Source organism: Squalius cephalus (genome assembly GCF_949319135.1).
Source record: "Squalius cephalus genome assembly, chromosome: 10".
Lineage (NCBI taxonomy): Eukaryota > Metazoa > Chordata > Actinopteri > Cypriniformes > Leuciscidae > Squalius > Squalius cephalus.
In genome coordinates this window covers 40,780,233-40,792,939 of record NC_137131.1, presented here as the reverse complement: position 1 = coordinate 40,792,939, position 12,707 = coordinate 40,780,233, and the positions used below count along the sequence as shown (strand labels likewise).

General features: G+C 38.7%; 1 protein-coding gene across 1 annotated transcript in view; it reads left to right on the top strand.

The window, feature by feature from the left end:
* The window catches only part of sema5bb (sema domain, seven thrombospondin repeats (type 1 and type 1-like), transmembrane domain (TM) and short cytoplasmic domain, (semaphorin) 5Bb), a 59,988-nt gene extending 49,283 nt beyond the window's left edge, over positions 1-10,705 (top strand). The window contains exons 13-22 of the mRNA XM_079882774.1: positions 1,610-1,794; positions 4,134-4,277; positions 4,590-4,737; positions 4,859-5,087; positions 5,732-5,950; positions 6,393-6,563; positions 7,313-7,459; positions 7,538-7,576; positions 7,665-7,873; positions 8,557-10,705. Of these exons, the coding sequence (XP_079738900.1) occupies positions 1,610-1,794; positions 4,134-4,277; positions 4,590-4,737; positions 4,859-5,087; positions 5,732-5,950; positions 6,393-6,563; positions 7,313-7,459; positions 7,538-7,576; positions 7,665-7,873; positions 8,557-8,718 (1,653 nt within the window). The 3' untranslated portion in view covers positions 8,719-10,705. The remainder of the gene's footprint in view (positions 1-1,609; positions 1,795-4,133; positions 4,278-4,589; positions 4,738-4,858; positions 5,088-5,731; positions 5,951-6,392; positions 6,564-7,312; positions 7,460-7,537; positions 7,577-7,664; positions 7,874-8,556) is intronic.
* Positions 10,706-12,707: the final 2,002 nt, after the last annotated feature.

The following is a 12,707-nucleotide window of genomic DNA, read 5'->3' as shown; positions in this document are numbered from 1 at the left end:
TTTATGCTCTTTTATTATTTTCTGTTTTGTTCTTTTCCATTCTGTTCTAATCTATTCTTTTGTATTATGTTTTGGTTCTATTCTGTTCTAATCTATTCTATTCTGTCCTGTTCTATTCTATACTCTTATTTTCTGTTCTGTTCTGTTCTGTTCTATTATATTCAATTATGTTCTATTTTTTTCTGTTCTGGTGTATAATGTTCTATTCTGGTTCGTTCTATACTATTATATTCTGTGTTCTGTTCTATTTTATACTCTTTTATATTTCATATCGTTTTGTCCTATTCTATTCTGTCCTATACTACTCGGTTCTATTCTATTCTATTTCGGTTCTATTATGATCTATTCTATTCTGTCCTGTTCTATTCTATAATCTTATTTTCTGTTCTGTTCTATTCTATTCTATTATATTCAATTATGTTCTATTCGGTTTGATTCTTTTCTGTTCTGCTGTATTATGTTCTATTCTGGTCTGTTCTGTACTATTCTATTCTGTATTCTGTTCTATTTTATACTTTTTTTATTATTTTATGTTTTGTTCTGTTCTATTATGTTTCGGTTCTATTCTGTTCTAATATGATCTATTCTATACTGTTCTATTCTATTCTATATTCTGTTCTGTTCTATACTATTATGTTTCTATTCTAATCTATTATGATCTATTCTATTCTGTACTGTTCTATTCTGTATTCTGTTCTATTCCACACTCTTATTAATTTATGTTCTATTCTATTCTATTCTATTCTATTCTATTCTATTCTATTCTATTCTATTCTATTCTATTCTATTCTATTCTATTCTATTCTATTATATTCTACAAAGATTACATTTCCAGCTCAGAGATTCTGAAGACCAGATTCATAACAACGTTCTTTGAGTACACCAACAATCTCTTATGATTTTTTGCGCTGGTCACGAAGAATCAAGTTTGTGCTGAAGAGCCTGAAGGTTAACCCAGCTGATCCAGACTCTGACAGTGTCAATTACACGCTGGTGTTCTGCACGACGGCTGGCCAATGTCACTCCTGTTCCTTCTCGACACTTCATTAGGTCCATAATTAGACATCACAAATTTCCTATTATCTTTGATGGTTGGTGTCCTCAGAGGAGCAATAATAAACAAACCTCATTTTCTACCACACTGGAAGCTTTGGCTTCGTCCCAAGTTGTATACTTGTACTTTGCACTAAAAGTACTTTCTATCATGCTAATAGGCAATACCCACTGTTTCCATAGTTACGACTTAAATGACTTTGATAGTTAGTAAGTGTTTTCCCAAACTTTTGCAGAATGTTTGTTGGCTACAGTGCAGAAATCATTCCTAGAGTTGCTTTTGTTGTCCCGCCAGGCTTGATCATGGATGTTACTGTAAAAATAAGGATATGCAAAATGGTTACAAAGCCTAGTCGTGGTGTAAATCAACACTAACGCCATTGAACTAAACTAAATATTAATGGAAGCTTCTGATCAGGAATAACATGGAACAGATACAATTGCAGACTTGTTTATGTTTTAAACATAACATTTCAGAAAGCGTGTAATACAAAACAGTTGCCCTAATGTACTGTGATTGATCTATGGAAGCCGTGGTTTGCGTTTAACTTCACAGGAGCGGAACCTTACCCAAGATGGTGGATTTGGCCACTGGTCCCCATGGCAGGCTTGTAACCATGACGACGGAGGGGAAGGCACCAGCACGTGTCAGTGTCGCACTAGGTCCTGTGATAACCCTCGACCCCAGTGTGGAGGGATGAAGTGTGTCGGGGCCAACATAGAGGTGGCCAACTGCTCCAGGTACACTTACTGTACTCACCCATATCTTTTCCTTCCTGACTCATGTGAAATATCAACCCACCCAGCCTTTATGTAATCATCAGATGATCTGATATAACAATAGTTTGTGATCTATTAAGAAGAAGACACTGCACTTCTTCAATACATTGCAGGTTCGTCAAAGCGAAAAACAGAATGTAGCTTTTGGTCACGCTACGCCGCTACTTGCTGGAAAAAGTAGTTAGCTACTGGAAAAGCTACACTGTTTTAAAAGCAATTGAGCTTCTGTCAAGCAACTTGTACTTGGCTACTCCCCAACACTGAGTCATATGGATATGGTGATGCATCTATGTGATTTTTCAAGTTTGATAGCATCCCCTTATTCACTGTCATTGCACAGAAAAGAAAGTCATAGGGGTTGGTAAGCGTATGAGTCAGTAATGTAAATGATGGCAGATTTTTTTTTTGTGTGTGGATGAACTAGCCTTTTAAAATCTGGGACTTCTCATATTGAAGTGGCAGGTGTAAACAGTGTGGCCAGAGTGATGTATGAGAGCCAGAGCGATCAGCCTGAAGTCTTCAATCACAGACAATCAAAGTGTCAAAAGCTTTTATTCCCTCTGATTCAGCTCTTCCGTGAGAGAAAGGAACCACCCAACGCTAACAGCTGCAGAGCCTGAGACCTCGAGTCCATCAATCCCGAGCACTGATACAGATGTGCTGCGTGTAACATGCGGATTTATTCATTAACTACGAGATGCTGACGCCACAGTTCTGGCGGAGCAGCTCCTTCTTTGCGTGTCCCATTATCCTGCAGTCACTGAATCAATGTTCCAATTATTTCTTCACCTAGAGAGCTTGTTGAAACACACACATCACCGGGTCTGGGTGCAAGAAACGTACAGGACGCAATGTTTCAGTATAACACAAGAACAGCAGCTGTGGCAGATATATGATAAATGACAGTTTGAGTGATGAGCTGCTAATACATCTTTGTCAGAGAGCCACTGTTAAGTTTAATAAAGCCGATGTTACCTAACAGCTCTGAAGTTGTGATCGCAATCCTTCAAAGTCATTATCGGGCCTTTAGAAGAAGTCACTTGACTCCAGGCAGCACCAGAGGGACTCTCCTTGTTATAAAGGTGGTCATTTAAAGGAAAACTGGGGTTTTCTTGCTCTTTTGAAATTAATGCTCTAATTTTTCAAACTTTGCAACAGTGCAAAGAGCGTGTCCCGACCCTACCCTTCATATCGTGTCAAACCCGTATGACTTCCTTTCACACAGGATGAAAGTCTTGGACCCCATTTACTTTCATTGTATGGACAAAAACTTTTCCATAGATGAAAGTGTCAATGCTGTTATTGTTAAAGTCTCCCTGTGGTAAAAATCAGGTTTTTACTGTTGTTTATATGTCTTTGTGGTGTTTTTAATATGGTTTAAGACAAATGTGCAAAATTGTGCAAATTCATTCAAGTATTTTCTCCTTAAAACTGCGGTGAACCAAAGTCAGTCTCAAAAACACGGTTTGAAATCGCTGGTGTTTGACATCACAAACTATCTTGTAACCAATCAGATCACCGAGTGGATCTGTGAGTGAGTGGAGGCGGGTATAATTAGCATATTCATAGAACCGCGTATACTAAATGAGGTGTCGAGTTATATTCAAGCTATTTTAAGGCATTGAGATTTTTTTTTTTTAAGGAAAAAGCATTTAAATATGTAATTTTGGTGATCAAAGATGAGTTTTAAGGGATACAATTACTGACTACAGGGGGACTTTAAGTAAAACTAAAACTGTTAAAACCGTTTTTGGTAGTTAAAATAAAAGCTGAAATAAAATATGAATATTAGATGAAAAGCTACCATACTATACCATAATTACTAAAGCTTAAACTTAAAATTAAAGTAAAATAATAATAAATACTGTAGTGGTATATCAATAATACTAAACTAACCCTGGAAAGTATGGACAAAAATAATTTGTGTTCCACATAAGAAGTCATGCAAGAATCATTCACAATTTCTTCACAAAAATCTAGTTGAAACAACTACAAAAGCAGTTTGATCAGATACCATCGCCGTTATGACATCACAACCCTGCTAACATTAGCATACAACCGCTCACATTTACATATCAACTCCTATTCAGCATTTAGCAGCTGCCGTGATGAACGATATAATGAAAGTTAATTGTACAGAGGTTGGCCAATCATAATCGAGGTCATTTACATATAGACATCACTACCGTTAAAAAGTTTGGGGTCTGTAAGATTTGTAATGATTTTTAAAGAAGTCTCTTATGCTCGCTTAGGCGTGTTTTATTAGATAACTCCTCTAACTCCTGCTTCTGTGTGTTCAGGAATGGAGGCTGGACCCCCTGGTCGTCCTGGGCCGAGTGCAGCACCAGTTGTGGCATTGGATTTGAGGTCCGCCAGCGTTCCTGCAACAACCCAGCACCCCGACACGGAGGACGCGTATGCGTAGGTCAGGCGCGAGAGGAGAGGTGAGGCCAGAAGAGAGATGGACAATAAGGCTGTGCTGTATGCTTTTGATTTGATATGATTTAATTTGCCACAAAAAAACACTCTTAGGGCTGGTTCACACAGAACACGTTTTTTGCAGGTCAGTGGAACGGAAAACTGCAAAAAACTTTTAACTTTAGTGTTAATGGAAAAATGCATTCTGTGTGAACGGCCCCTTGAAAGTCATTTTTTAGTGCATTCCAGCCTTAACTATAAAAGAACCAACTCCATAAGTGTATACGTGTTTGTTTGAGGTGACTGGAAGATGATTCGTTTATGTTTGTGTGATTCAGATTGTGTAACGAAAAGAATCCCTGTCCCGTTCCGGTGTCCTGGGTCTCCTGGAGCGCTTGGTCCAAATGTAGTGTTGCCTGTGGTGGTGGAGTCCAGTCCCGTGTTCGAACCTGTGAGAATGGCAACACTTGTCCTGGTTGCCCTCTGGTAGGGTCTTCAACTAGTCATATTAAATCAACAAAAACCCTAATATAAACATGAGAAATGAAAAGAGATTTATTTGAAAGACTGTCATTAGCATCTATCGTGTGTGTGTTACTGCATCCAGGAGTACAAGGCGTGTAATTTGGACGCGTGTGCCGAGGTGAGGCGCACCACGCCGTGGACCCCCTGGTACGCTGTTAACGTGACTCAGATGGGTGCGAGACAGGAACAGAGGGTCAGGTACACCTGTAGGGCTCTCCTCGCTGACCCTCACGACCTGCAGCTCGGCAAACGCAAGATAGAGACTCGCCTCTGTCCCACCACTGACGGAGCTGCTGTCTGTGAGACTGATGGTACATACACACACAGGCACGCACACACATATTACACACACACACATAGCCTCAGACACATATGCACACTCCTCCTATAAGCACGATTTGGGAGTAAAATCTATAAAAATTCTGATTTAAAATGTGATTTTTAAAAAATCCATGTTTTTGCTTGTTTGTAGGGCTACATAATTTGTCCCAAATTTTTGTGGTTTTATATTAATATGACTATAAAATAATAATTATAATTAATTAACTAAAATGAATTAATTAAAAATATGAAACAAAATAAAAAATAATACTATAATTATAAAATACAATAATATTTCACTATAAAAAATAGAGTATTTAAGAAAAATAATATAATAGTGATAATAAATAAAATTAGTAAATTAATTAATTTGTAAAATTTTTAATTTGTAAATTATTATTATTATTATTATTTTTGCAGTACAACTGTAAAATTGCAATACTAATACTTAATATTCAAACATGAAACCATTAAACTTTTATTTGACGGAAAACTCTTCCGCCGGTCTATAAGGAGTTCTCATCACAAGTTTGGGAAGATGGCTGGCGCATGTTACGTTCCCAAATGCATGTTAAACTGAAGTGATTTTGATTAGTTGTGCAGCCCTCCTATACGTACACTTTTATGTTTGTAGGTCTAGTTGAGGACTTGTTGAGAATGGGTCGACCCGTTACACGAGTGCAAGGAGCCGCCTGGTCATCATGGGAAACGTGGTCTGCATGTTCCAAAGAGTGTTCCAAAGGCTTTCGCACACGCAAGCGCTCCTGCGCCACTCCTGATGGGAAGAGCACGCCGTTCGCCTGCAGCGGAGCGCCCGTCGAGTATCAGGACTGCAACTCTCAGCCATGCCCAGGTCAGGGATTTTTCAATTTCCTCTGACATATCTCACTCATGTCCTGTTATTAAAGGGTACACACACACACAGTTTCTCATGTTAATCTAGAGTACCTATAGAGTAGTACTGCATCCTTCATATCTCCGAAGAGTCTTTAGTTTTATCAGATTTGTAAAAGACAGATATGCTGTACTGATTCTCTCCAAAAACAGCCGAATCTTGAAGGAGTGTATTTGGCACTCATTTTTTTAAAACTTTGGCCATGTTTAGCATATGAATCCAACTCTTTAACAGTGTAAATAAGTCAGAATGCATGAAATAGCATTAGACATCCCCTTTAAGTAAGGGATAATGTACATCCAGCTGACCAATTAGAATCAAGTATTCCTGAGAGCTGTGTAATAACTGACTTTAAAAGTCTTGCGGCAAGGAGTAGTGTGATACAGGTGTTGTGTTTCAGTGAAGGGGGCGTGGTCATGCTGGTCTTCCTGGTCCCAGTGCTCTTCTTCCTGTGATGGCGGTCACTACCAGCGCTCTCGTTCGTGCTCTAACCCCACGCCTGCTCATTCTGGAGATATCTGCATCGGGCTGCACACGGAGGAAGCTCTCTGTAACACACACGAGTGTGAAGGTGAGAAAACAACAGCACTGCTGCTCGCAGCGATTTCTCTTAAAGTCCCCCTGTGGTCAATAATTGTATCCCTTAAAACTCATCTTTGATCACCAAAATGACATATTAAAAAAAAAAAATCATTCTTTAAAATAACTTGAATGTAACTCTACACCCTTGCCTCATTTTGTATACGCGGTTCTATGAATATGCAAATTAGCCCCGCCTCCACTCACTCACTCAGCTCAGAGATCCACTCGTTGACGATCACTCATTGATCTGATTGGTTACAAGGTAGTTTGTGACGTCAGAAACACCAGTGATTTCAAAGCGTGTTTTTGAGACTGTCTTTGGTTCACTGCAGTTTTAAGGAGAAAATACTCAGCAATGGTGTCGACTTATGAATTTACACATGGTTTGTCATAAAGCATATTAAAAACACCACATAGACATATTAACAACAGTACAATTTTAACATTTTACAGCTTCACTAATGTTTCTTTTAGTACTTTTTAAGACATAAATATATGGAAAAAAGAAAAAGTTGGCATTTAATAAAATCAGCATTTGAACAAAGAGCTTAGAAAATTGTGTTATTGTTAAAGACTACGTCCGGATCGGATGCAGAACGATGATCAAAACATAAATGCGAAACATAATAAACATGGATTGCCGGAAAATTCCATCAATGGCAGGGAAAGAGTTAAATACTCATTATGACTGCATTCATGATAACTAATGATAACGTGTGTTCTGTTGATGTTTCTCAGGTGTGTCAGGTGGGTGGGGGGCGTGGTCAGAGTGGGCGGAGTGTAACGAGGAGGGGCAGCAGCTCCGTGCTCGTATATGTGAAATAAACTCCTCATGCCAAGGCAACTCGACAGATCAGAGAATGTGTCGGCCCAATGAGAGCGCAGGTTCGTTCCTTTCCCTCCTCTCCTTAAATCATGCCCGCCATCTCAGACAGTAGTTTCACATCGTTTTCTTAATTCTAGTGCTGTCAAAGGGACAGAGGAGGAACTCAAACTGTGGAGGTAATTGCAGCTTCAAAAAAATCAAACAGCATTGAGGTTTTCATGGGGCTATTGACCGTCGGTAAACATTTGTTTTTGTCTCCTGCAGGGTTTTCTCTGTTCCACTTGGTGCTGACCGGCGCATGCTGTTTTCTGGGAGCTGTTTTGCTGTCCGTCCTGGTGTACGTGTACTGTCAGAGACTCCGCAAACCTCCTCAAGAATCCGCAGTTATTCATCCCAGCACTCCCAACCACTTACACTATAAAGAGAACAGCTGTGCGCCCAAGAACGACTTATACACACCCATGGAGTTCAAGGTATCCCATCATGCCACCGGGGTCTCTCTTCTTGTGCAGTGGTCCTTAACCTGTGGTTTGCAACCACAACACTGATCAGTGCAAATAATAAAATGCTTTTATAATATAATCATGCATTGTTAATATAGAAAAATAAATAGGCTTAAACCATTAAAGGGAAGTCCTATAATTCAAGGAACCAACATTTTTAATTGTGCATATTGGTCTGTGAAGTTCATGATAATATATGTATTTATATATATTGACTATATATATAAAAAAATATAATTAAAAAACAATAATTTTTAAATTAAATATAAATAAATAAATAAAAAAACACAATTATATTAGTTATATTTTTAAATAGTCATATTTTTATATACATTATATTATTATTTATTATATTTACTTTTGTTCAATAAATAATTCTGGTCTGGTCTCATGATATATTTGCTGTAAAATCAGTATCTGAAGCATTTGAGATCCACGACTCTCCCTAATCTGTCTCGGAGGAAACGACTCTCGTTCCATAAATCCGTCTTATCTTTCATTCTTCATTTTCCGGTTGCATCTCTTCCCTCGGAGCGTTGACATCAGAGGACCGTTGCAGCATGATGCAAAACACGCCGTGGCCTTTGAAATATTGAAGAGACTTGTCCAACATCCGTGAGCTCACTTTTTATGTTTTCCCTCTGTTCCCGCAGACTCTGAATAAGAACAACCTGCTTCCACCGGATGAAAGCTGCAACTTCTTCCCATCAGCCTTGCCACAGACCAACGTCTACGCCACTACGTATTACCCGTCTCCTCTGGGCAAGTACGACTTTCCTTCCATGGATCCACCCTGCAGCTACATGCACAGCTGATGCTCAAAGACACACATCATGCTTTCTCAGGGGTGTGTGACCACGGTTACACGCCCTTATCCGTCCGTGCAGACGCATTGGAAAATGCATGGATCCACAGGAAGGTCGAGCGCATAACCTGCATCTCAAAAGATGCAGGAAAACGCAAAGGATTGTTGTTCGGATAAGACGGGCCCATGTAGTTTTCTTGTAGCATTTCCTTTCCTAAATGTCATCTCAAACCGGAAGTCACGGGTTCAGTTGATCACACGCGTTGTAATAACTACAGACCGACACTCACAAAGCATGCACACTTCCTAAAGTGCAGAGGAGCAAGAGGAATTCTGGCATCTTTGCTTTTCACGTAAAGCTCAAACTGAATGGTGACGCACTGCTTTGTGCGCTGGCGTCTTCAGCTTTTGTGTTGTTTTTCACACTAGAAAAAAATGCAACGTGGAACTCGTTTTGAGTCGAATGGTTCCTGGCAGCTGTGACGTCTCACAATAAGCCTGAACATCTGTTCCCCTTATCTTTTCCTGGTTTATGTCCTTTCGGCTCCAGAACTCAAGCGGTGGATGTGAGATACATGGACTCGGGATTACTGGTGATGCGACTGGTTAACGTCACGCCAGTCGATGAGCCGCGTACAGTGCAGACTGTTATCTTCATCGTCCAATAAAAGACTTGAGCTCATGGATATATGGCCGTCCACACACTCTTACACATGTGTTCACCAGTGTCAATGTCTGTCAGGCACTTTTTAAAGGGAAAGTTTGCCCAAATGATGACAGTTCTGCCATCATTTACTCACCCTCATGTCACTCCAAACATTCACGGCTTTTTCCCAAGGCAAGACACTACCGGTGAGGTCGGCGGGACATAAACATAGTCCTGACCCTATCCCTATTCCTAAACTTATCCCTAAAATCAGTGGGAAATGATAGGTGAATAAGATGGTGTAGAAGCATCTCTAAACTTATAAATCTATCCCTCAAATCTGATTGGTTGATTGGAATGTTGAATGCAGGAAAATGTTCCTGGAAATCACGTTCACCCTACAGGTGAATAGGGTAAAATCTGTAATATAAATCAGAAAATACTGTAAACAGAAAAAAATCTCCATATTTTAATATAAATGTGTAAGGATGTTGCTGCTCTTTTCCATACAGTGAAGTATTCCTGTCAAGCTCTCTAATGCACAAAACACCACTATAAAAGTGTCATGAAAGTAGTCCATATGACTTGTACACTATATTCCAAGTCTTCTGGATCCATACGATAGATTTGTGTTTACTGACTGAATTTTTTTTTTTTAGTATTTCATGCATATGTATTTGAACGTGGAGCATGAAGACTGCATAAAAGAGTGGCTCACACATTCTGCTAATCTTTTTTTCTGTTCCACGGAAGAAAGCAAGTTTTTCACCAACATGAGGATGGGTAAATAATGACAGAGTGTTTAATTGGTTCATTATTCTTTTAAAATCAATTGCTACTGGAGCATGGCAGTATGAAATAGTGTTATTGAACCTAAAGGGATGTACGTTTATAAGTATGTATATTTGTAGCTGGCATTATATATTTATACACAAATGATGATTTTTGTTGTTGATGGAATCGGGTGTTTCCCCTGCTATAACTCCACAGCCAACATAAGACAATGAAAGAAGTAACTTGTGTATGACAGCTTTTTCTTCTTCTGTCCAGCAGTGAGTGCGTTTAAATGAAAATATACGTTTTATTAAATATTTTGTTAATTCTGTACTATGAGCCCAGATGAAGTTTAATGTAGCGCTGGACACTCGCTGATCCGCTCTCTTTCTTTCGCTGATGTTGCATGGATGCTGCACTCTCTCAGTGCAGAAGGTTCTCTATGCAATAAAAAAGAAAATGAATTTACAACACATGATCACTGCCTTTATACACTGTGAACTTTTCTATGTTTTTCTATGTTGTACATTGCAAAAAAATAAATAAAAATCCATCTGGGTGTCAAAACAGCACAATTGACTTTCTTCTATCCGTCTGTCTAGCCATCTGTCCATCATTTCTATCTATCTATGTATCTATCTATCTATCTATCTATGTATCTATCTATCTATCTATTCATCTATCCATCCGTCTATCCATATCCATCCATCCATCCATCCATATCCATCCATCCGTCCATCCATCCATCCATCCATCCATCCATCCATCCATCCATCCATCCATCCATCCAAAGTACACTGCATGATGTGACTTTTCATTTGAACATTATCAGGTTGATATCTGCAGTTGTGTACTGGGTGTGAATGGTAAAGGTGAATAACTCTGGTCATTAGCGGTCGTGTAGAGTTGATTACAGAGCGTCAGTGTTCTCTAACGTCGTGTCCTCTAGGCCGAGTCTTCAGTCCCTCTGATGAATGATGTCTGCGGTTCTAACAGTGGGTAAGTGATATGGCTTTTTAATGAGCTGTTTGCCGTTTGGAGGTTTTCCTCTCTAATGGGAGGAAACCAAGCATTACCCAGCAGCTGGAGAGAGTTATCAGAGCAGACCTGTTGTGGCCTCCAGATACACCACTAATGAAAGCTGTTCAGAGGATACACTCCCGAACTAACACTCACATTCACACATGCAGCAGAGAGGGGAAAGCACAGTCAAATCAAAAGAAATAAGTTTCATTGTTGTGCAAAATAAGGATATTTCACCAAAACACATTAAGACATTTCACTTCTGAGTCTTTGACATGAAAACAAGAAGGAATACCTGCCATTTCTTGATATCCGAGGGGTGAATGTTGGATTTTTGGAGCAGTCAGGATGAGCATGTTATGTAGAAATCAGCTGAGAAGGTCCCGGATGTGTTGATTGAACACAGCTGAGAGGTTTTGGAGCCACAGCGTCAACTTGACATGCATGACGCACCATACTCACACGAACAAGAAACTTCTCAAGAACATCATCCGGATTCTGAGAAATGCTGATTATATTGCCAAAGTATTTCGATTTCTACAGATGTAATGAACTCGCTCCACACACACATAATGCTGGTGCGAGTAAAGATATCTTTTATAGTTTCTGAAAGTCCCTGAAGGACATGTTCGGTGTGATTTCATCAGCGTCAGTGAGCAGACTGACAAAAACTGAGTATAAAACGTTGCTGTGGGAATGAATAATCTCTGCGCAGAGACTATTGACTATCTGACTCCTCACAGATTCAACAGACATAAAGTCTCATTAACATGCCTGATTATTTATGGATTCATTTTATTCTGTGATATGTTGTTTGTAAGACAAGTATACAGTAAATGCATGGTATAAATCTCCATTCAGAGCGCTTTATTAATTGCTTTGGAACATAATTTAGACATTTTATTACAGGGCCCATCAGAAGCTCTCCTTATCATTTATCATAACACATAAACACAAAGAGTGTGTGTTTTAGCTTCTAATCTTCAAAAGCACAATTCAAGAGCAAGGAGAGTGAATTTATAGGCACTCCTAAATTACCTGACGTTGTCATTGCTCAGTTTACCTGAATAGGTTATGCCTAAAATGTTATACCCAATACATTAGCATATTAAACAGTAACAGTCATGTTAGCTGCACAGAACATTAGCTTCATAAGAGTGTTTAAAGATTCTGTAAAATCCTGTTTCGTAAAATCCCCATAAAAACAACAATTTTGTTTTTCAGATATATTAACGTTTTATTTTTATTGTAAATTTTTATTGTAAAAGTGGAAGTGTAGAACAAATAACAGTCTTTTGCAGGAAAAATGCTTTGTCTAAATTCATTGTTGAATCTAAAATAATTCTTAATTTTATATAGGCCTACATTTATAGCATATTTGATAAAATATATGTATATTTTACATTGTTTGTCTTCTGTAGAATAGAAATGACTTTTACACTGTAATAGTGCTTTTTTAGCCAAACTATGATTAATGGGTTACATGCGTAGTTCATTAAATTAGTTATTAAATGGCTGATATAGAATCATGGAAGGCATTTTAGCCAGAATATTTG